The 20635-nt window shown below is 58.2% G+C and overlaps 4 protein-coding genes across 5 annotated transcripts; 3 read left to right on the top strand and 1 right to left on the bottom strand.

Annotated features, from left to right (window-relative positions):
- Positions 1 to 713: 713 nt before the first annotated feature.
- On the top strand, positions 714 to 3467 carry LOC130266595 (U6 snRNA-associated Sm-like protein LSm1). The gene is made up of 4 exons (XM_056515841.1): positions 714 to 859; positions 1017 to 1085; positions 1589 to 1704; positions 2211 to 3467. The coding sequence occupies exons 1-4, from the start codon at positions 814 to 816 to the stop codon at positions 2379 to 2381; spliced, it is 402 nt and encodes a 133-aa protein (XP_056371816.1). The 5' UTR covers positions 714 to 813; the 3' UTR covers positions 2382 to 3467.
- Positions 3468 to 5535: 2068 nt separating this feature from the next.
- On the top strand, positions 5536 to 9277 carry LOC130266598 (steroidogenic acute regulatory protein, mitochondrial). The gene is made up of 7 exons (XM_056515845.1): positions 5536 to 5689; positions 6304 to 6417; positions 6623 to 6750; positions 6831 to 6989; positions 7419 to 7603; positions 8243 to 8336; positions 8521 to 9277. Exons 1-7 carry the CDS (start codon positions 5626 to 5628, stop codon positions 8626 to 8628), a joined length of 852 nt encoding a protein of 283 aa, XP_056371820.1. The 5' UTR covers positions 5536 to 5625; the 3' UTR covers positions 8629 to 9277.
- Positions 9278 to 9301: 24 nt separating this feature from the next.
- On the bottom strand, positions 9302 to 17609 carry LOC130266596 (set1/Ash2 histone methyltransferase complex subunit ASH2-like). 2 transcript variants are annotated; one of them, XM_056515842.1, is made up of 17 exons: positions 17500 to 17600; positions 17091 to 17160; positions 16667 to 16812; positions 15914 to 16002; positions 15512 to 15606; positions 15329 to 15424; positions 15007 to 15102; positions 14736 to 14811; positions 14199 to 14216; positions 12812 to 12905; positions 11821 to 12038; positions 11492 to 11659; positions 11213 to 11406; positions 10789 to 10881; positions 10569 to 10667; positions 10211 to 10270; positions 9302 to 9838 (listed from the first exon to the last, which is right to left on the bottom strand). In XM_056515842.1, exons 1-17 carry the CDS (start codon positions 17577 to 17579, stop codon positions 9731 to 9733), a joined length of 1800 nt encoding a protein of 599 aa, XP_056371817.1. In that variant the 5' UTR covers positions 17580 to 17600; the 3' UTR covers positions 9302 to 9730. The 2 variants fall into 2 exon arrangements, with proteins under 2 accessions (XP_056371817.1, XP_056371818.1); XM_056515843.1 differs by lacking the exon at positions 14199 to 14216 and having other exon boundaries at positions 17500 to 17609.
- Positions 17610 to 18504: 895 nt separating this feature from the next.
- On the top strand, positions 18505 to 20399 carry LOC130266597 (nodal homolog). Its single transcript, XM_056515844.1, has 4 exons — positions 18505 to 18646; positions 18767 to 18877; positions 19386 to 20152; positions 20247 to 20399. Exons 1-4 carry the CDS (start codon positions 18505 to 18507, stop codon positions 20397 to 20399), a joined length of 1173 nt encoding a protein of 390 aa, XP_056371819.1.
- Positions 20400 to 20635: the final 236 nt, after the last annotated feature.

Genomic DNA, 20635 nt, shown 5'->3' with positions numbered 1-20635 from the left:
TGCTCTCGGCACACGGAATGGGCACAGCGGCCCAAAACCCTGCAGATGACGGGTCTGGGAATGGCCAGCCATTGGATGGGATCCGGGAATGCCCAACCTGGGAATGCCCAGCCATGAGATGGGACCCGGGAATGCCCAGCCTGGGAACGGCCAGCCATGGGATGGGATCCGGGAATGCCCAACCACGGGATCACGGTGCTCCCCACGGGGGCCGCTGCATTCCCAGGATCCCAGCATTGACAAAGGAGCCCCACGAAGGTCCCCGTGCTCTTTTCTGCCCCGTTACACGCCCGGACGGCCCCGCGAGCAGAGCCACAAGAACCCGGCGGGCGTGGGAAGCTGCAGGCAGGGCCGGGCTGAGCGCTGTCTGCCCGCCCACGGGCCGTGCCAATCCCGGGACAGTGCCCACCCCGAGGGCTGTGCCCATCCCGGGGCAGTGCCCGTCCCGGGGCAGTGCCCGTCCCGGGGGCAGTGCCCACCCCGAGGGCTGTGGCCATCCCGGGGGCAGTGGCCATCCCGGGGGTCGTGCCCATCCCGCCGGGCCCCGCCCGCCCGCCCCACGCCCCGTTACCTGCGCGGCCGCCGCGGGCGGGCGCGGGGCCCCCGCGGGGTGCAGCGGGCACGGCCCGGCCGCGCGGGGCTCCATGGCCGCCGCCGAGGCCCCGCCCCCCGCGCCCCGCGCCCAATCGGCGGCGGCCCCGCGCGCACGGCTGGCGCGCCTTAAAGGGGCAGCGGCGGGTGGCGCCCGCCCGGCGCGGGCGGTTCCGGGGCGGCGGCGCATGGCGGCGCTTCCGCTGCGGGCGCAGCGGCACCATGAACTACATGCCGGGCACGGCCAGCCTGATCCAGGACATCGACAGTGAGTGCTCCGGGCCCGGCCCGGCCCCGCCGGTGCCGCCCCGCCGCGGGGTCCCGGGTCCGGTCCCCGCAGCCCCGTTCCCGCGGCGAGCCGCTCCCCGTGGCGCGGTGCCGGTGCCGCGGGGGCCGTGCCCGACCGCCGCTCTCCTTTCCCGCAGAGAAGCACCTGGTGCTGCTGCGGGACGGGCGGACGCTGATCGGGTTCCTGCGCAGCATCGACCAGTTCGGTACGGCCGGGCTGGGCCGGGGAACCGGGCAGGGGGGAGGGGGAGGAGGATGAGGAGGGAGCCGCGGTGCCTTTTCCCGGTGTGGTTGTGCTGGGGGTTAAACATCTGTGCGGGATTCCCCTGGACCTGGTTCTTCACGGGGGTTCCTCCCGCACCTGGGATCGCATCCAGCGCTGGCGCTCGGGCATCGCTTTTTGGGCAGAAGCAGCCGGGTGATGTTCAGCCTCTAACTGAGCGCTCGGTGCTGGCCAGAGGTTGCAGCGCCAGCGTTGCCATCATCTTCTGTGCCCAGGGACTCGAGCTATGTAGTGTCGGTACCTGCAGGGACCCGGCTCGGGGCACCCACCGAGCGAGGCGAACAGCCAGCGCCAGCACTGCCCGGTGGGACAGGGGACAGCCAGCTCCAGCACTGCTCTGGGCTCTGCCCGGTGGCACTGGGGACGCTGCTCTGCCAGAATTCACCGTGGAACGCCGCTGGTTTTCTGTCTCTCTCGTTGCTGCAGCAAACCTGGTGTTGCACCAGACTGTGGAGCGCATCCACGTGGGCAAGAAGTATGGGGACATCCCTCGGGGCATCTTCGTGGTGAGGGGCGAGAATGTGGTGCTGCTGGGAGAAATTGTAAGTGCACAGCTCCTGCTGCAGCCTGGCCCTGAGCTGGGGGTGCTTGTGGTTTGTCTGTCTGTCTGCTATGGAACATTGCTGTTCTCTTGGGTTGGAATTGGAGCTGCATCCAGAGCCAGTTCAGGCTGAACCATCACAGAAATGCCAGCCTGCAGGGCGAGGGTGCCTCCTGCTGCTATTCTGGGATGACAGAGGATGAAGAAGAATGCAGAGGGAGCTGTGGGGAAACTCCAGCTTGTGTGGCATTGCTGGAGGGTGGCATTGCTGGCTGTTATCTCCCTCCTGGCTCTGCACCGGGGGACCCCATCTGGGATGGGCTCAGGAGGGGCTAAGCAGCGTTTGGGGTCCCCAGGAGCCCCTTCCCAGGGCTGTGCTGGGGATCCCTGCCCACGTCCCCACCCCTGAATGCTTCCAGCACCTCTGTCCTGTCCCCTCCATGCTTTGCTGGGTGCCCTGTGCTCCAGGGGTGCTGTGCAGAGCTGAAGGGGCCCTTTCTCCTGCAGGACCTGGAGAAGGAGAGTGACACACCTCTGCAGCAGGTGTCCATCGAGGAGATCCTGGAGGAGCAGCGGGTGGAGCAGCAGGCCAAGCAGGAGTCGGAGAAGCTGAAGGTGCAGGCGCTGAAGGAGCGGGGCCTGTCGGTGCCACGGGCAGACACTCTGGATGAGTACTGAGGCTGCTGCCCTGGGCTGCAGGAGCCAGGGCTGCTCCGGGAGCTGCCTGGGCAGGGACACATCCCCTTGCAAAGGCGGTTTGGATTTTCGGATTGTATTTTCCATGGTGCTGGTAACTGTACACAAATCATGCCTTTGGTCTCCTTCTGGAGGAGGAGATGAGGGCGGCCCAGCGCACTGGGAGTGCTGCAAGCATTTATGTTTGGGAGGCAAATCACTGCTCCTTCTGTTTGTTTGCTTTTTCCTCCTCACATGACTCTGGGTGAGAGTTTTCCTTGTAAATAAATCCTTGATCCTGACATCGATGTTTTCCGGTATTCTGGTCCTGACAGTTTGTCCTCTCTCAGGCCAGCTCTTGTCCGTCTGTGTGCTGTGCAGGGACATATGGGACCCCTGGTCCAGCCATGGGCTGGGCTCACTCCAAGGGAATGCTGGAGCCCGTGATAAGATCCTGCTCTGGATTGGGGAGCAGAACCTGGATACCCCTGTACCCCAAGAAAGACAATCCGTCCCCCCCAGCCAGGCTGTGCCACTCCCCTGCCCACTAATTACCAGCTGAACCCACTAATTACCTGCTGGTGAAGAGCTGCTGTACCTGGGCACCGCAGAGTCTGGACCTCAGTCCCTCCTCACCTTGGTGCTGGGGCAGCTGGTGCAGCTCTGTGGGGTTGGAGAGTCCTGTGGCCCGGGTGTGTCCCGGCCCTTCCACAGGTGGGAGAGTCCTGGGCCTGCCTTTGGGCAGCTGCCAGGATCTGGGAGCTCCTGGGTGTGGCCAGGGAAAGGCAAACCCGGGCAGGGACAATCCCTGAGGAGCCTCAGGGTGCTGCCCTGGGCAGTGAGAGTAATGCTGGGACAGAGGACAAGCCCAGCTCTGCTTGCTGGGGCTGAGCACAGCTGTCCTGGAGAGCTGGCAGCTGCTGTGGCCAGCACTGGCCCCTTCTCACTGGCCCAGAGGCCTCTTGCTTTGGGGGGAAACATTTCTGCCCCATTGGGCTTGAGTGGGTGCTGTGGGTTTGGGAGTAGCAAAGGTTTAAACAAGGAAATGCTGTCTCTTTCTAACAAAATTTTATAAAAAGCATTTATGAAGCTGTCTCCTGTGGCTGGAAGATCTCTGGCAAGAGGGAATGGCTCTTTGGGGGTGTCATCAAGAATGGACCTGTTCTTGCTGCTCATGAGCCTGTTATCTTATCTCAGCGTTGGGTGTGACCTCTGTGGGCACCAGGGGCTGTGGTTTGTCTGTGCTCTCCAAATAGCACCAGAGCAGCCTTGGAATGGGGGGACACCCCCCCCGGGCTGTGCTGCAGCAGGAGGGACAGGGTCACCCCACAGAGCCTGCCCTGCTGCAGCCACTGCAGTGGGAACTGGGCTGGAAGAGAGAATGTTCTCCAAGGTGGGAGCTTCAGGGCTCTTGGGTCCCTCAGCCCTGAGGCCCTGGTGAATCTCCAGTGTCTTAGGTTGGCAGAATTTTGGTTTTGTACATTTGTGGATGTGTGTGCTTCCAGCCCTATGAAGTGAATGCAGATGGAGCTGCGTGGTCACTGTGCAGGAGCCTGGGGGTGTCTCTGGGGGCTGGGCTGTCCTGGTTAACCAGATCCCCCGAGGGCTCTGGGTGCCTTTTTGGGGTCTGTGCCCTGCTCTGGGGACTCGTCACCTGCAGCATTTCCTCACGGGCTGTGGCACAGTGTGGCTGTGCCTGTGTCCTCTCCTGAGGGCACAGATGGGTTGTGTTCCCCCCAGCCTGGAGCCAGAGGGGTGGCTCTGCTTGGGATGTTTTGATTTTTTCTCACAAACAGCCGTGTGTCCTTGTGGGAAGCCTTGTGCTGGGAGCTGCTGCTCCATCTGGGATAACAGCCCAGGATTTTGGCAGTCAGGGGCTCCCTGGGGCTGTGTCCCCCTGGCTCTCAGGGCTGGGGCAGTGCACAATATTGGGGTGTCTGGTGTCCCCAAGCACCCAGACCTGTCAGTGCTCTGTGCTGGACGCTCCTGGCTGTGACTCACAGATTTCAAACCCTCTGGTTTTCCCTCCCTGCTGTGTACAGGGAGGTGGGAACAGCTGGGTGCAGCCCAAACTTGGGGAGAGCTGTGCCCTGACCCGGGAATCACACTTGTGTGGGCATGGCTGCACAGAAGAGCTCCCAGTGCACGTTTTGGGAAGGGATAGTGCAGCTTCTGGCTCGCTCCTGGTCCCTGCAGCACCTCCCTGTAACCCCACACTGCTGACCCAAGCAGGAGGTGTTTTCTGGCACACAGTGGAGAATGGCAGCCCTGGCAATGGAGCTGAACATCCTGGGGAGCAGCAGGACCATTGTGGACCGCAGGTGGGACTCAAATCATCCGGGGAAAGCTGGGGACAGGCAGGGGGGACCAAGGGCTCAGTCAGGGGGTGACCTCCCCCTGGGCCAAGCTGATGAAATGGGGAGGAAGGTCAGGCTCCCTGCAGGAGGGTGCAGGGGCTGACGTCAAAGGAAGCAGCTGTAATTCACAGGTTCTTGGGAGTGCTGCTCTCCAGGCCGTAATTCATCCCAGAAATGTCATTTCAGCCTTGAGTGTTATCACTGCACTGCTGGGGCAGATAACAGGGCCTGGGGAATAGGGGGGCTCGGGCTCAGCAGCCCAAAGTGTTTGATATTCAGCGTTCCACGGGCGGTCCTGGTTCTTGTGCACAGCGTTTGCAGAGGCTCGGCCTGGCTGGTTATTCCACCATGGCTGTGCTGGGAGATGGTGTCGTTATCCCTGATTATCCACTATCACCCAACAAAGGCTGGACTCCATGACCTTGGAGGTCTTTTCCAGCCTTAACGATGGTGTGACGCTGCGATGATCCGGTATCTGTCACAGCTGATGTTCCCTGGCGAGGGATCCCCGCAGGGCACGGCAGGAGCTGCTCGGGGGGCTCAGGGCTTGGCGTCCCCTGCCCCTCGGGGCTGTGGCTGTACCCGTGGTGTTCCCGTGGCTGTACCGTACCCGTAGCCCGGGTCCCGCCCGGCCCCGCACGCTCCCAGCCCCGTGCGCTGCCCGCGGCCCAGCAGATGCGTGCGGAGCCGCGCTGGCCTTGGCCCGGCCCGCAGTGACGGCTCTTATCTCCCGGCTGACGGGGCAGAATCCTTCAGCCCCGGCTACTTAAGGCCGTGCACGGCGGGGCAGGGGCAGAGCAGCGCTCGGCGTGAACGGACGGACGGACACCAAGCCACTCCTGCAGCCACCGCAGCCACTGCCCAGCCCACGGCTCCGAGCCCGCACAGAGATGCTGCCAGCCACGTCCAAGCTCTGCGCTGCCATCTCCTACCGCCACCTGCGCAACATGACTGGTGAGTCCGGCTGTCCGGGACAGGACGAGGCTGGAGCAGCCCCTGCCCGGCTGTCTGGAGCTTGAGGATTCTCTCTGAGTGAGAGTTTTGGACAAAAGTTTATTAGAGAAGCTGCTGTTGAGTCACAGGCTCTAGAAAGGATCCTTTTTCTTTCTAAACTCTTCAGAGTTGTGGATGGGGCCTCAGGGATGTTCTCCCCTCTCTGTAGCATGTTGGAGTCTGGAATTTACTGTCCCTGAAACCCTTTTTGCCACCAGACCTGTCACAGGGCTCACGGTGCTGTGACCAGCTCTGGGTCCCACTCCCTCTGGCTGGGAGGGTTTTGTACCCCTGTGCTTCATTTCCATGCCCTTTCCTGGCACCTGCACGATGCTCCTTGGGTTTTTTTACTGCTGCGTGGCTCAGAGCTGGAGCCAAGCTCAGGATTGCTTAGGACAGCTATGCCAGGGCAGTGTGATGGCAGCCAGCTCTCCCTGTGCCTGCAGGGTCTCCGAGATGGTGACAGGCAGGGACTTTTCCATGCTGTGTGTCTAAATTGAGGAAAAGCCCAGTTTAAGGGCAAGGCCCGGGCAGTGTGGTGCCAGTGGGTGACGTGCTCTCTCTCTCTCCCCCAGGGCTGAGGAGACAAGCTGCTGTGGCCATCAGCCAGGAGCTGAGCAGGCTCGCCAGCCACAGCCCAGGACCCAGCACCTGGATCCACCAGGTGCGCAGGAGAAGCTCCTTGCTCAGTAAGTGACCCCCTGAGGGGTCTGTTCTTCCTGCTGGGAAAAACCTGCCTGAGGGTGGGCTGTGCTCCTGCTGAACCAAAGGCAGAGTAGGAACTGGGTTTAATCCCATCCCCTGGGCACAGAGAGGGTTTTCGGTGTAGATAAAGCTCATCTGGCACATTACACTGTTCTCGCACTCAGCCCTGCCTTTGTCTGGTGCTGGCAGGCTCAAGGCTGGAGGAGAAACCCTTCAGTGAGATGGAAATGTCTTATATCAAGCAAGGAGAGGAAGCCCTGCAGAAATCCCTCAGAATCCTGGAGGACCAGGACGATTGGAAGACGGAGACAGTGGCGGTGGGTGCTGTGCCCTGTGGTGCTGCCTTGCAGCCCTCCTGTGAGCAGCTCTGGTGATAATTCTGCCACCCCCTCCCCAGGGTAACGGAGATAAAGTGCTGAGCAAGGTGCTGCCAGACGTGGGGAAGGTGTTCCGGCTGGAGGTGGTGGTGGACCAGCCCCTGGACACGGTGTACGGAGAGCTGGTGGACAACATGGAGCAGATGGGAGACTGGAACCCCAACGTCAAAGAAGTCAGGGTAGGAAATGTGTGTCAGACCTGTCACAGTCAGCCTGTGTCCTCTCCATTTCCTGCTGCAGATGTAGAGGAGTTTTTGCAGTATCTGTGTTTCTGCTGCAGCAGAGGAGATTCTGGAGCAGTTTCTATGTGACTAATTCTGCAGGAAAGGCACTTTCCTGCAAGGAGCAGCCAGTTCTACTGGGAATGGGGGCTGATCTGGGGAAGAAATAGCCCCAAGGCACAAGGAATCAGAGAAGCCTTAAGGGAATAGCTTTTCACTCAGGAACTGAAAACAGTTCTGCACCTGGGGGTGAGAAGTATTTGGAATTACTGTCACTGTAAAAAACCAAATTTTGTCAAACCCTGTATCTGAACACCTGGTAACCTCACAGCTCTAGCTGTGCTTGCAGTAAACACTTCAAATTGAAGCTTTAATTCCAAACTGCAGATTCTGGAGAAGATAGGGAAGGACACGGTGATCACCCACGAGAAGGCGGCCGCCACCCCCGGGAACATCGTGGGGCCGCGGGACTTTGTGAGCGTGCGGTGCGCCAAGAGGCGGGGCTCCACTTGCGTGCTGGCCGGGATGTCCACGACCTACGGGGCCATGCCCGAGCAGGAGGGCTTCATCAGGTACTGCTGGGGGCAGTTCTGTGTGTGCAGGGGTACATCAGGTACTGCTGGGGGCAGTTCTGTGTGTGCAGGGCTTCATCAGGTGCTGCTGGGGGCAGCTCTGTGTGTGCAGGGCTTCATCAGGTACTGCTGGGGGCAGCTCTGTGTGTGCAGGAGGCTTCATCAGGTACTGCTGGGGGCAGTTCTGTGTGTGCAGGGGTTCATCAGGTACTGCTGGGGGCAGCTCTGTGTGTGCAGGGGTACATCAGGTACTGCTGGGAGCAGCTCTGTGTGTGCAGGGCTTCATCAGGTACTGCTGGGAGCAGCTCTGTGTGTGCAGGGCTTCATCAGGTACTGCTGGGGGCAGTTCTGTGTGTGCAGGGCTTCATCAGGTACTGCTGGGGGCAGCTCTGTGTGTGCAGGAGGGTTCATCAGGTACTGCTGGGGGCAGCTCTGTGTGTGCAGGGGTACATCAGGTACTGCTGGGGGCAGCTCTGTGTGTGCAGGGAGATTCCCACAGGGCACAAGGGTTTTACTACAGGTTGAGTCATTGTTTCTATGGGCAGCAGGAGCTGCTGCAGGAACCCCAAACTCCAAAGTGCATTTTTGAGGCTGAAAAGTCCAGGTTTGGGTCTGAGCTGGGTCTCTCCCCATCACCAGGGCTGAGAATGGTCCCACCTGCATGGTCCTTCGCCCGCTGCCCGGCAGCCCCTCCCAGACCAGGCTCACCTGGCTGCTCAGCATCGACCTCAAGGTACCTGGGCTGGGGGCGGCGGGGGGAGGCAGTTCTGCTCACACTGGGAGCCCGGGGCTGTGGGGAGGCAGTTCTGCTCACACTGGGAGCCCGGGGCTGTGGGGAGGCAGTTCTGCTCACACTGGGAGCCCGGGGCTGTGGTGGGGGGCAGTTCTGCACACAGGCTGTCTCTGCTCCTTCCCAGGGGTGGCTGCCCAAGTCCATCATCAACCAGGTGCTGTCCCAGACACAGGTGGACTTCGCCAAACACCTGCGGCAGCGCCTGGCCCGGCCGGTGCCTGTGACCTGCTGACCATGCCCTGCTGACCATTGCGGCTGACCAACCCTAATGACCACACCCTAATGACCACACCCCACTGACCACGCCCTACTGGGTTTCCTTCAGGGGCACAGTGTGGGATCTTGTCACTTCAATTAACCAAGGCCTTTAATAGCAGACTCCACTAATTACTGCGTAGTTACAATCAATAAATATAAAGGTTATTCATTGAAGCTCATTGTGTAAGTGCAGGACCAAACATTTAATTCCTGCAGTTGCTTAACTGAGCACCTGCTGGCCCAGGCAGCCAACTCCACCCTCCCTAATTACTTTCAATGAATAAAGCTTTAATTAGTGCTGTCTACAATTAAAGGTCTGGGAGATAGCAGACTGGGAAGGTACAACCTCAGTGAGGCAAACACAAGCCTGATTGAACCTCAAATTTTACTCTCCCAAAACTCAAACACAGCACTCACTTAATTTTGTTTCCTCTCCCCCTCAAAGCAGCTGTAATTTATTTTTTCCCATTCCAACACATAAGAAGCATCAAATTATTTATTCACCCAAAGCTCTGCAATGATGACCATTAGCAGGAGGCCCCATGTAACTCCGTGCACAGGAGATCTTCAGCTCAAGTGTAGCTACTTTGAGTTTAAATGTCACTTGTAACAATTTATAAGACAAAAAAAAAAAAAAAAATAAAAAGAAGAGTTAAAGCCTTTATTTTTAAACTGGTTTCCAGTCTGTGGGGGGGAAAAAATACAGTTGGACAGAAGCCCAAATTTCAGTCTTCCATGCAGCCAACAGAGCCGTCCTGGCTGGCAGCTGCTGTTACCATCAGCCAGACACAGATGGGCACAGGGGTCCCTGCACCCACAGCTGGCAGGTCCAGCTGAACCCTGGGTGTTCAGCACCCCCTTCTCCAGTGAGTGACACCCTACTGGTCCTGGGGGCTCCCAGAGAGGCCCCAAATTAGCACAAAACAGCCCAGAAGTGCCTGGCAGGGGCAGGGGGAGGTGTGAACACACAACACCTGCCAGCCAGAGGCTGCATCCAGCTTGGCCTGTTGGCTCCTTGGCTGATCAGAGAGACAGAGATGGATGTTCCTCTGCAATAAATCCATGGTGTTGGGGGTTTATGGCTCCCAGGGTGGGCTCCTCCTGCCATCCACCTCTGTCTCCACGTGGTACAGGACATCAGCCAGCGTGTGCTCCACCACGGCCCCCCAGCCCATGTCACTCATCTGCAGAGGGAAGCACAGTTAGCTCCACTCCTGCACCAGGAGTGACCACACAGCCCAGGGCTGTTTGTAATGGCAGGGGGAAAACTCCCAGGGTTTCCTTGAACAACAATTCAGCCCCCTTACTGACAAATGAGGCCAACACAGGCAACAATCTGTCAAGAGGAACAAGGTAACAGCACCCATTCTTTAATTAAAACTCAGTGAATTATTTGAATATCTGCCCTTACGTATTTTTAAGCACAATCCTTCTGGCTACACTATCCAGGTACTGGGACTGAAGGACAGGTACAGGTGTGGTATGAATCACACCAAAACATCTTTGATTTAAACAGTGAGGCTCTCAAATGGGAGGAGAAGCTCAGTTTTACTTACAGGATGGTAAGTGATGTCTCTTGGTGGATACTTGAAATATGGCCCAAAGTTTATAGAAACCTGTGAAACATACATTTTTATTAAATCTGAAAATCCAGGAACATTTCTTTAGTCCTCCATCCTCATCCCCTCCTACTCCTGAGCCTCCCCACACCCCATGCAAGCCCACAGGAACAAACATTGCTGATGTTACTTCAGCAATTTGATTATCTCATTACACACATGAACAGGATTGTTCCAGAGTCACTAAAATGATTCCCACCTTTCCTTTTCACCTGGAACACTCCTGGAGTGCCCCCACTTTGTGAATTACTAAAACTGATGGATTTAGGAATTCCCTTTCACAGACCCCACTTACCGTGCAGCCTTTGTACAGAGAAATAGCAGGAAAATATACCCCCTCAAAGATGTCCTTAAAGGCAACTCCTTGGCTGACACCATTCTTGAAGAATATGATCTGAAAAATGAAGAGATTTCCCACTGGTGGTGGCTGTCAGGACACAGCAACCCTGACAAGATTAATCCCTGCTCCCCTTCACTCAGGCCAGGCACGTGCTGAAGTGACAGCAACAACTCACCTGGCTTCCAGGGGCTTGCTTTAGGCTCTTCTCTGCTTTGTCCACAAAATCCTTCTCTTCAAAGTACAAGTAGCTTTTGAATTTGATCAAAGCCTGAAACAGCAGCAAACAATGTCAGGAACAAGCCCTGAAAATCTGTCACCTGCCCTGCTCAGGGCCAGGCGTGCCTGCTGTCAGAGTACCTGTGGTCAGGGATTCCCACAGCTCAGAGATTTCAGAGCCAGGAGGGGAAGGTGAAAGGAGATGTGGGCAATCCCATCCAGGAGTTTTTTGCTTTCTTGAGACCAACACTTTGGGCCTTTCCCCCACGAACCACGTAGGTACTGAGGGGCAGGATGGGAAGGATGCACGAAAAGGGGCACGAGTGAGGTTTTCCAGTTTCCCACCTGCCAGTGCTTAATCCAACAGTGAACTTGCACCTCACCTTGTCTTTGTAGGTGTCAGGCAGGGACTTGGCCGTCTCAGTATCCTCTGGAAGGCTGATGTAAAACCCCAGGACATCACCCTGTCCATAGCCAGAGGAGTAGTGTTTCCCTATGGACTGGTGAAACTTGGTTCCCTTTTTGCTGCGCCAGGAGTAACTGAACTTGTCGTACCCCAGAGGGGCCTGGAGGTTCCCTGTGGAAACAAACACTCCGCAGTGAACACAGGGAGTGTAGCAGGAGAAATGCGTAACCAAGAAATGTTCAGTAAAATTACTTACCCAAGGGCTGTGACCAGCCTAATCTGGCAGCTGTGTCTGGAGGCATCTCATCCATGGAGATCTCGAAGTACCAGGCTCCCTTGCGCACGCCGTGCGAGGCTCGCACCATGGAATAGCCCTTCTCACCAACCACAGTCAGCCTGTCGTCAGAGATCTTCAGCTGGGGAGCTGCAGGGGAGCACAGCAGCACTTACCTGTGCTGTTTAACATGGTGGATTCACCCTCTGCACTCTGAGAGCAGCGGCACCTGGCACATGTCTGAGTGTAAGGAGAGGTTCCCGAGGAGCCTGGGAGGGAACCCAGCCTGCACAGATCACAGAGCTCTGTACCTCGGTCGTGCAGCGCCAGCAGGACTCGCTCGTACAGGCAGGCTCTGTACAGATCCCCTGGAATGGGTTTTCCTGCCCAGCAGTCCAGCTCCAGCTTTTCAGGGTCGGGTGCGTGGGGGTCAGGCTCGGCCAGGATGTAGCGATAGCCGTCCTTGTTGAAGGGGTGCTCCAGGGGGTACCCGTGGGGGGGCAGGCGCTGAGCCGAGAACAGCGGGTCACTGAAACACAGAACCCCGCTGGCACCTCCAGGGGCTGCCATGGGTCACCCCAGGACACCCTGCAGGGTGTGCTCAGGGGCTGCACACTCCTGTCTGCGTGAGCAGTCATCCACCGCAAAAACCATTTACAGCCTATGACTCAGTCATCCGTGAATCATCAGTGACATCACAGGGCTCTGGAGTGACCCAGACACCCACCCAGGGCAGAGACAGCTGGGAGGCAGCTCAGGGCATCTGTCTGTCCCTGACTGGTACCAATCCCTGTGCCCATTCCCACGCCCGTCCCTGTGCCCATTCCCGCAGCAATCACCATGCCCACCCCCCACCCGTCCCCATGCCCACCCCCCACCTGTCCCCGTGCCCATCCCCACACCCATCCCTGTGCCCACTCCCACAGCAATCCTCATGCCCATCCCCACACCCATCCCCGTGCCCACTCTCACACCCATCCCCGAGCCCACTCCCACAGCAATCCTCATGCCCATCCCCACACCCATCCCCATGCCCACTCTCACACCCATCCCCAAGCCCACTCCCACGCACATCCCCGTGGCCACACCCACACCAATCCCCACACCCATCCCCGTGCCCACTCCCACACCCATCCCCCTGCCCATCCCCACGCCCATCCCCGTGCCCACTCCCACACCAATCCCCATGCCCACTCCCACACCCATCCCCGTGCCCATCCCTGTGCCCATCCCCACATCCATTCTCACATCCATCCCTGCACCCATTCCCACCCCCACCCCTGGTGGCAGCTCTGCTCTCACCTCCGGGTTTTCTTGGCTGTGCCCGTGGTCCCTCCGTCCTGCTGCTTGCGCTTGGCCCCTCGGCCCTTCCCGCTGCCCCCTGCAGCCATTCCCCCTGGGCACACAGAGCAGGGCTCAGCAGCTGCTGCTCCCACCTGCACCCAGGAATCTCCAGGGCCACAGGGGCAGAGCAGCCAAACCACAACCAGCTCGTGGGCTCAGGTGCCTCTGCCCACAGTTAATGTGAACCAGGCTCTGCTGCCAATGAGCCTGAATTTGGAGCAGAAGCTAAAAGAGATTGAGCAGCAAAACAAGCTCAATCTGAGCTTTTCGATGAGAATTAAAAATATTTTCTCTCATCAGAAGATTTACAAGCAGCAGCACTGGGAAACACTTCAGGGGCATTATTATCATCATCATTGTTATTATTATATTACTATTATTATTATTACTATGAATGGAGATTCCAGTCACAGCCCAAATCTATTTCTGCACAAGCAGCAGAAACCCACCCTACAGCACAGCCACCAAGCCAGTGACCCTGTGCTGCAGGAACACTGACACCAACCAGCAATAAGCACTCAATGCTCAATTTCCATCTACAAAACAAAATACACCTAAACTGAGGAAAAATGAAAAGCAAGAGGTGTTTCTCTTCAGTACTGCTGAAATCAGTTCTATGATTGAGCAGCAAACCAGTTTGAACTCAGTACTTAGTTATAAAACTGTAGGTTAGAAAAAGTTACATGTCAAATTTAATCAAACTGATATCAGCATGTTTTAATAAATTAAATCATAGATGCATTTTATCACCCTGCTATTTCCAAAGACATCACTGCTGATTTAGAAGGAAAAGTATGGAAATTTCATGTACTGGAGATAAACACCTTCATGAACCACATTGGTGTGGTAACTAAAAATCCAGTCAGCTCTTCCATTACCAGCACTCCCTTACAGTGTAAGGGGTCCAAACCATCCAGGGAATGCCATATTCTGCACAAACATGACCTGATCCAGCTGCACTCGCTGATCTCAGTGCAGACAAACATTCAGGCTCTCCAGTTTGTCAATAATTACTTGCCTGAACCATGGTGCTGTAAATTTCAAACCAATTTTTAAGCGTTGAAATGACCACAGCAAGTCAATTGATACAGAATAAAAATAAATATAAGTGTAAAACAAATGAACAAAACCTTTAGATCAGTCACATAGGGCAGAATATAGCAATTAAAAGCTTCTAACTACTAAAATTGAAGAATGGGATTGCTGGTTTGTATTGAAGTCCAACTGCAATCACATCAGGGCACGCTTTCATTTTTGATTGACTTTGGCTTCTAAGAGAATCGAGCAAGAAAAGCTTTGCAAACAGCAATACTTAAGTTTTAGAAGCTGAAAGGTAAATATTCACCTCCCAGAGAGGCTCCACCTGCAAGAACAGAATTGGCACCACACATTTGTCAGTCTCCCAGAAATGAGATAAAAAACAACCAGTGCATGACATGGCAACAACACAGCTGAGGTATCTATAACCTGCTTCAAAAAGACCCAAACACCTCCCGGCTGTACTACTGGGATGTGTTTAATAAAGACTATCAATATATAAATCTATTACCAGTTCATTTACTGCAGCAAGGCTGCCCTGAGTACCCTCAGCAAGATGGGAAACAGGAAATCTGAATAACTCAAGGACATAATTTAAAACCATTCTAAGAGCAAAGTGACAAGCTCAGCTTTCAGTGAGCATCTTGACCTATCTGGTCACAGTAAAGAAACAGCTGAACCTTTCCAAGATACAAAGTTAATCTTTCCATAGAAAGGCACAGTGAGACTGTTCTGAGCATAAGCACAAGCTCAGTTCACAGGACAGTTTAACTGCACAGATGCCCAGACTGGGAAATGCAGCTTAGTCCCAAACAGCCAAATCCCTCCTGAGTACAGAACTTGCCATTTAAGCTTCCACTCGTGGACACAGCGTTGTTCTGCTTCTGATTGTCATAGGCTGGACCAATATTGGCAAGATCCTGCAAGAGAGCAAATAATCTGCTGTACACACTTGGCCCAAGGGAACACTCCAAGCCTGAGCAGGGCACTCCAGGGGCTGGGGCTGGCACAATACAGGCTCAAAGCAGATCTGCCCCTTGGCTGAGCAGAAAGGCACTAGAGGGACCCCAACCCCCTCCCAGCTACTCACCTTCCCCCTGTCTCCCTGCACATACCTGGTCTAGAAGCCCAAATTTGGGGTAATCTTCCTCTGGGTCTTTACTGCCTGGGTCTGGATGCTCTTTCACCAAGAACACGTCTCTTTCTTTGCACTAAAACAGAGGAGTTTTAGTTACACAGGGTCAAATCGTAACAAATTTATTTAGTATGGTTTAAACCCCAGTAGTTCCTACACATATTAATGTGCTAGGTAAATCAACTGTCTAAGAAGCATCAGCACCTTCACCCTGTAGCTCCAAGCCCAGCTCTCAGCACACACTGATGTCAGAAACCCAAAATCTGTGGGAATTCTTCCACAGATTTACCCTCAATTCTTACCATGGTTTTGACAATATTATTGGGCCAAGTCATTTTCCCAGGCCTCTGCCGTGTTGTCATACACTCCCAGTATTTATCAATAAAAGGGATAATATCCTGTAAGAACAGAAAACATTTGGGTGAGCTCCTCCTCACTGCCACCATCACTGATGTGGGCCCACGGTGGTTCCCAAACAGCCAAACCTTATCCTTGGAGAACATGGTTTTGGGGTGCTCATCTTGTGTCCTCGACTGCCATGTGAGGTTGGCCAGAGCACTAAGGCACATTTCCTTGAGATCTGAGAAACAAAACACCCCAGGGTTACAATCACACCTGGTGGGAAGATCAGACACCCCTGCACAAGTGACCCTGAGAAACTGCAAAACCTTCCAAATTCTGTCCTGACTCAATCCTTGCTGAACCAGTTACATCACCTTCATAAATTAGCAGCAAAACATTTTTAGAAGCCACACATGGTTGTTAATATGGGATTTTGAGTCACTTTCCAAAAGTCTCAGCAGAGCCCACCCACTGACTTCAGACAAAACCAGCCCTCCAGGAGATGCTGCACAGAAGCCCTCCCAAGGTGCCTTTCCCACACTCACTCGCTTGTTTCCTCAGGAAGTAGGTGTTCCCACTGTGGTGGCACACGTTGCAGTGGAAGCTGTAGTTGGTCATGAAGGGCAGACAGGACCTAGGAAAAAGCAGCTTTGTTAGGGCTGGGTGCAGTGTAATTAGGTTCAAGAATCCCAGAATGTTTGAGGCTGGAAAGAATCTCTGAGACCATTGAATCCAAGCTGTGCCTGATCCCCACCTTGTCCCCAGCCCAGGGCACTGAGTGCCACATCCAGCAGTTCCCTGGGCACCTCCCCTTGTCCTGTCCCTGTTCCTGGAGCAGAGCCCGACCCCCCCGGCTGTGCCCTCCTGTCAGGGAGTTGTGCAGAGCCAGAATTTCCCCCTGAGCCTCCTTTTCTCCAGACTAAGCCCCTTTCCCAGCTCCCTCAGCCCCTGCCCCCGCTCCATTCCCTTCCCTGCACACGCTCCAGCCCCTCAGTGTCCTTCTTGGAGTGAAAGAAAATCCATTATTCTTTACTACACTGGGCTAAGAAACTAATTATTCCAGGTTAAAACCCAATTATTCCTTTCCTCTCTAAAACCACAATCATCCTACAGACTCAGTGATATTTCCTGGAGGTGCTTTTATCATGCACAAAGCTTTATTTACACAATACCCAAGTGTCCAAGGACATGCACAGGTCCTTGGGAGCTCAGACTCCAAACACTCCAGCTCTGCTGGCAGAGCCCCGTGCTGGCCCTGGCAGCCATCCCATCCCATCCCATCCCACCCCATCACGCACGTGGTGTCGATGCCGAAGGTGTCAGCTGTGAACCACTTGGTGCAGATCCCACACTGCAGCTCGATCTCGCCCAGCTGCCGTGCGTTCTCCTCGTCCCCCGAGCCCCCCTGCACGTCCATGGCCTCAGCACCGTCCCCAGCAGCGTCCTGGAACAGCAGCAGGGCCAGGAATCAAACAGTGAAACAGGCAGCACAGGGCTTGGGGCAGGAACCTGCCACAGTGGGATCTGAGAGGGAATAAATCCTTTCCCCTAATCCAGAGCCACGCTGTGAGCAGGCTGCAGCTGCTCTGTACACTCAGCTCATGAGGATGAGCCACACGGATGAAGACTTAACTTCCAAAATAATCCTTTGAGGAAGCAACGCTGGCGCTCAGGGCTGCTCCCCTGGGACTGAACCAAGCTCTCCCTGCCCACAGCACCTACCAGGGGCTCCTTCCCGTTGGCAGACTCGGTCTCCAGGGCTGTGCTGACATCGACCATGGCGGCGTCTGCCCTGCGGAGGCACAGCGCTGTCAGAGGGGAGCCCGACCGGGGGGACCCCGCCAAGGGGGGCACAGCCGGGACCAGAGGGGCACAGATGGGATCCAGGGGGATAGACGGGACCCGGGGGCACAGCCGGGACCAGAGGGGCACAGACGGGATTCGGAGGCCAGAGCAAGGACCCGGGGAGCACGGCCAAGACCGGGGGGCACAGAGGGGACCCGGGGAGCACGGCCAGGACCAGGCGCGGGCAGGGCCGGGCCCCCCATCCCCGTTCCCATGGTAACGGGCCAGGTCCCGCGGAGCCCTCACGGTGCGGGGGTCCCTGGGGCCCGCCCAGGGAGGGACTCACCCGCTCTCGGTGTCGGCGGCGGGCGGCTCTGGCGGCTCCGGGGGGGGCTCGGCGCCCTCGGCCGCCGCTGCCGCCGCCATGTTCGCGCGTTCCCGCGAGAGGCGCGCGGATCTCGCGAGACTGAGCCCATTAAGAGGCGATGGGGGGCCCGGCGCGCAGAGCGCGCCCCCTGGCGGCGACCGCCGGGAGCACCGAGAGGGGAGGAGTGACGTCACCTTGCACGGCCGTGACGTCACACCGCCACAGCCGGGCAGCGCGGTGCGGGGCTGACAGCGGGAGAATAAACCGGGAGCAGGTTCCAAGTTCCCAGTGTCCCGAGGGAGGACTGAGCCCGTTTTCCCCCGCGAAGGACGAGTGTCTCCTCTCTGGGAGTCCGCCGCAGGGGAGACCCCCTTGGACCCCCCATCCCAGAGAGATTTGGGTCCACGGGTGCCCTAGACCCTTCTCCGTTCTTCAAGGAACAGTGCAGGATTGACTGGGGTGGGTGGGGAAGTGCCTGGGTCACTCGTGCCCAGCAGCCCCGGGCTGTCCCAGCGGGGTCTGGGGACAGCAGTACCTGGCACAGCGCGGGGGGGCCGCCCCCGACCCCCGCCACAGGGACAGAGCGGGGCAGAGAGGGATGGTGGTGGGGACGGGCCCAGGAGGGACGGAGGGAAAGACGGACGGGGAGAAAGAGAGGAACCGGAGGAATAGAGGGATGAGGCAGGGATGGATGATGGATGATGGATGGAATGATGGATAAGGCTGGAGGCGGCGGGGGAAGGATGGTGAGAAGGAGAGAGGGAGAAAGTGTAGGGCGGGAGACGAGGGCAATGGAAACGGGGAGGGATGGCCAGGGGTAGATGGGGGCGGAGGGGAGGGAGGACAGAGATAGGGACGGAGGAACGGGAAGAGGGACGGGAAGAAGAGGGGAGGGGGCTGTCGGGGAGGGGGGCGCCGGGGCCGCCCGGGGCGGCGCTCGGGGCCGCTGTACAAATAGGGCGGCTGCGGGTGGCCCGGGCAGACATGCAGGTCCCGCTCCGCTCCGCGCCCGCGCTGGCGCTCTGCGCCCTAACCCTGCTCCGCCTGGGCTGCGCTCCGAGCCGGGCACTCACCTGGGCACCGACCGGAGCATCCACCCGAGCATTCACCTGGGCACCGACCAGAGCATCCACCTGGGCACCGACCGGAGCATCCACTCGGGCACTCACCTGGGCACCGACAGGAGCATCCACCCGGGCACCGACCGGAACACCCGCCCGGGCACCGACCGGGGCACCTGCCCGCTCCCCGGCCCGCGTCCCGCCGCGCTGCCCCCCACTGATGCTGCAGCTGCTCCGCGCCCCCCCTGCCCCGCTCCGCGCCGCCGCCGCCGCCGCTCTCAGCCTCTCCCCGCACGGTGAGTGTGGCCGCGGGCATCCCTGTCCTGGGACCGGCACGGTCCCCGAGCATCCGTGTCCTCGGACCGGCACCGTCCCCGGGACTCGCAGCGTCCCCGAGCATCCCTGTCCAGGGACCCGCACTATTCCCAGGACCGGCACCGCCCCCGGGCATCCCTGTCGTGGGTCCCTTATGGTTCCCGGCCAGCCCTGTCCCCGGGATCAGCACCGTCCCTTCCTGGCACTGCCACTGTCCCCGAGCCTCCCTGTCCCGGCACCAGCACGGTCTCCGGGACCTGCACTGTCCCCACACATCCCTGTCCAACCATCCCCACTGTCCCGGGCATCCCCGTTCCCAGGACCAGCCCTGTCTGAGGCTCTCGCTGGCTCTCAGGTGGATCCAGCTGCTTTCTCCCGACCCTCGGGCTCCCAGGGCAGGGATGATTCCCCGGCAGTAGGCTGGGGCACCGTCCCTTCAGCCCTGACACCTCTGGCACCACGTCCCCTCACCGTGCCCCTGGCTTTCAGGCTCGCTGCACAACGGCTCCCGCTGGGCGCTCTCCTTCGACATGTCGTCGCTCTCCAGCAGCCAGGAGGTGAGTCTGGCTCAGCTCCGTGTCCGCCTGCCCGGCCTCTCCCGTGCCCACAACGTGTCCCTGGACATCTACCACAGCCAGCGCCGCAGGTGCCGGGGCGATGGGACCTGCGCCCACCAGCTCTTCCTGGGCACCGTGGCCGGCAGCCCCTCTGCCACCCAGGCCTCCTGGAAGGTCTTTGAGGTCACCAACCTGCTGCGGTCCTGGCTGCACCAAGCCGTGGTCCCTGGGCACCCCAGTGCCGCGGGAAGGGGGCAGTGGGAAGTGAGCGGCTCGACCACCACTGCCCTGAGGGACCCCAGCCACGGGGACCCAGCGCTGCCCCAGGACGCGGCAGACAGAGTCCTGCTGCTCGTATTCTCCAAGGACAAGTCCCCAGGAGACCACAGCCTCATCAGGACAGCCGAGACCTCCAAGTACATCATGCGGGACAGCGGCTCGCAGGGCGCGGGGACGCGCCGGCAGCGCAGGAACAGGATGGAGAAGCAAAGGATCAAAGCGAGCGAGGCCGCCGCGGCCGCGCCGAGGAATCGGGGCAGGGCGCTGTGCAGGAGGGTGGACATGGTGGTGGATTTCGAGCAGACGGGCTGGGGCAGCTGGATCGTGTACCCCAAGAAGTACAACGCGTACCGCTGCGAAGGGCTGTGCCCCTCGCCCGTGGACGAGACCTTCAAGCCCACCAACCACGCCTACATCCAGGTAAGAGGGGTGCTGCCCCTGCATCCCCCCACCCCCCCCGCACCTCAGCCCTGCCCAGCAGGGGGATGTTCTGCTCTTCCCGTGTCTCCCACAGAGTTTGCTGCAGCTCTACAAGCCCAACCTGGTGCCGTGTCCCGCCTGCTCCCCAGTCAAGATGAGCCCCCTGTCCATGCTGTACTACGAGAAGGGTGAGATCGTCATCCGGCACCACGAGGACATGATCATCGAGGAGTGCGGCTGCAACTGAGGCACCCTGCACCCTGCAGGAAGGGACACATCTCTGCCCGAAAGCCCCCAGGGACCCGACCCACGAGCACTGCACAGACCAGGGCGTCTCTGCAGCCCACGCACCCGTGGGTTGGCACAGCCCTGGCTGGACCTGGGGAGGAGCAGGTGCCCGACAGCACTGCACGGCCACAGTGCCTGGCTGGATCCAGGCTCCACATGGAAAAGGCCACCAGCCACCCGGCTGTGGCACCAGGG

Source organism: Oenanthe melanoleuca, unplaced genomic scaffold (assembly GCF_029582105.1).
Source record: "Oenanthe melanoleuca isolate GR-GAL-2019-014 unplaced genomic scaffold, OMel1.0 S097, whole genome shotgun sequence".
NCBI lineage: Eukaryota > Metazoa > Chordata > Aves > Passeriformes > Muscicapidae > Oenanthe > Oenanthe melanoleuca.
The sequence above is the reverse complement of the archived record's forward strand: the minus strand, read 5'-3'. Positions and strand labels throughout refer to the sequence as shown.

What these genes read in the sequence shown, in the direction of transcription:
- LOC130266595 (XM_056515841.1), top strand. Translation starts at nt 814, where the DNA reads ATGAACTACATGCCGGGCACGGCCAGCCTGATCCAGGACATCGACA. An exon ending in CCTGATCCAGGACATCGACA is followed by an intron (nt 860 to 1,016) that starts GTGAGTGCTCCG and finishes CCTTTCCCGCAG; the next exon opens with AGAAGCACCTGGTGCTGCTG. An exon ending in GCGCAGCATCGACCAGTTCG is followed by an intron (nt 1,086 to 1,588) that starts GTACGGCCGGGC and finishes TCGTTGCTGCAG; the next exon opens with CAAACCTGGTGTTGCACCAG.
- LOC130266598 (XM_056515845.1), top strand. Translation starts at nt 5,626, where the DNA reads ATGCTGCCAGCCACGTCCAAGCTCTGCGCTGCCATCTCCTACCGCCAC. An exon ending in CCAACGTCAAAGAAGTCAGG is followed by an intron (nt 6,990 to 7,418) that starts GTAGGAAATGTG and finishes TCCAAACTGCAG; the next exon opens with ATTCTGGAGAAGATAGGGAA. An exon ending in TGCTCAGCATCGACCTCAAG is followed by an intron (nt 8,337 to 8,520) that starts GTACCTGGGCTG and finishes GCTCCTTCCCAG; the next exon opens with GGGTGGCTGCCCAAGTCCAT.
- LOC130266596 (XM_056515842.1), bottom strand. Translation starts at nt 17,579, where the DNA reads ATGGCGGCGGCAGCGGCGGCCGAGGGCGCCGAGCCCCCCCCGGAGCCG. An exon ending in AATTTGGGCTTCTAGACCAG is followed by an intron (nt 14,812 to 15,006) that starts GTATGTGCAGGG and finishes GCTCTCTTGCAG; the next exon opens with GATCTTGCCAATATTGGTCC. An exon ending in GAGACATCACTTACCATCCT is followed by an intron (nt 9,839 to 10,210) that starts GTAAGTAAAACT and finishes TTCCCTCTGCAG; the next exon opens with ATGAGTGACATGGGCTGGGG.
- LOC130266597 (XM_056515844.1), top strand. Translation starts at nt 18,505, where the DNA reads ATGCAGGTCCCGCTCCGCTCCGCGCCCGCGCTGGCGCTCTGCGCCCTA. An exon ending in TCTCAGCCTCTCCCCGCACG is followed by an intron (nt 18,878 to 19,385) that starts GTGAGTGTGGCC and finishes CCTGGCTTTCAG; the next exon opens with GCTCGCTGCACAACGGCTCC. An exon ending in CCAACCACGCCTACATCCAG is followed by an intron (nt 20,153 to 20,246) that starts GTAAGAGGGGTG and finishes TGTCTCCCACAG; the next exon opens with AGTTTGCTGCAGCTCTACAA.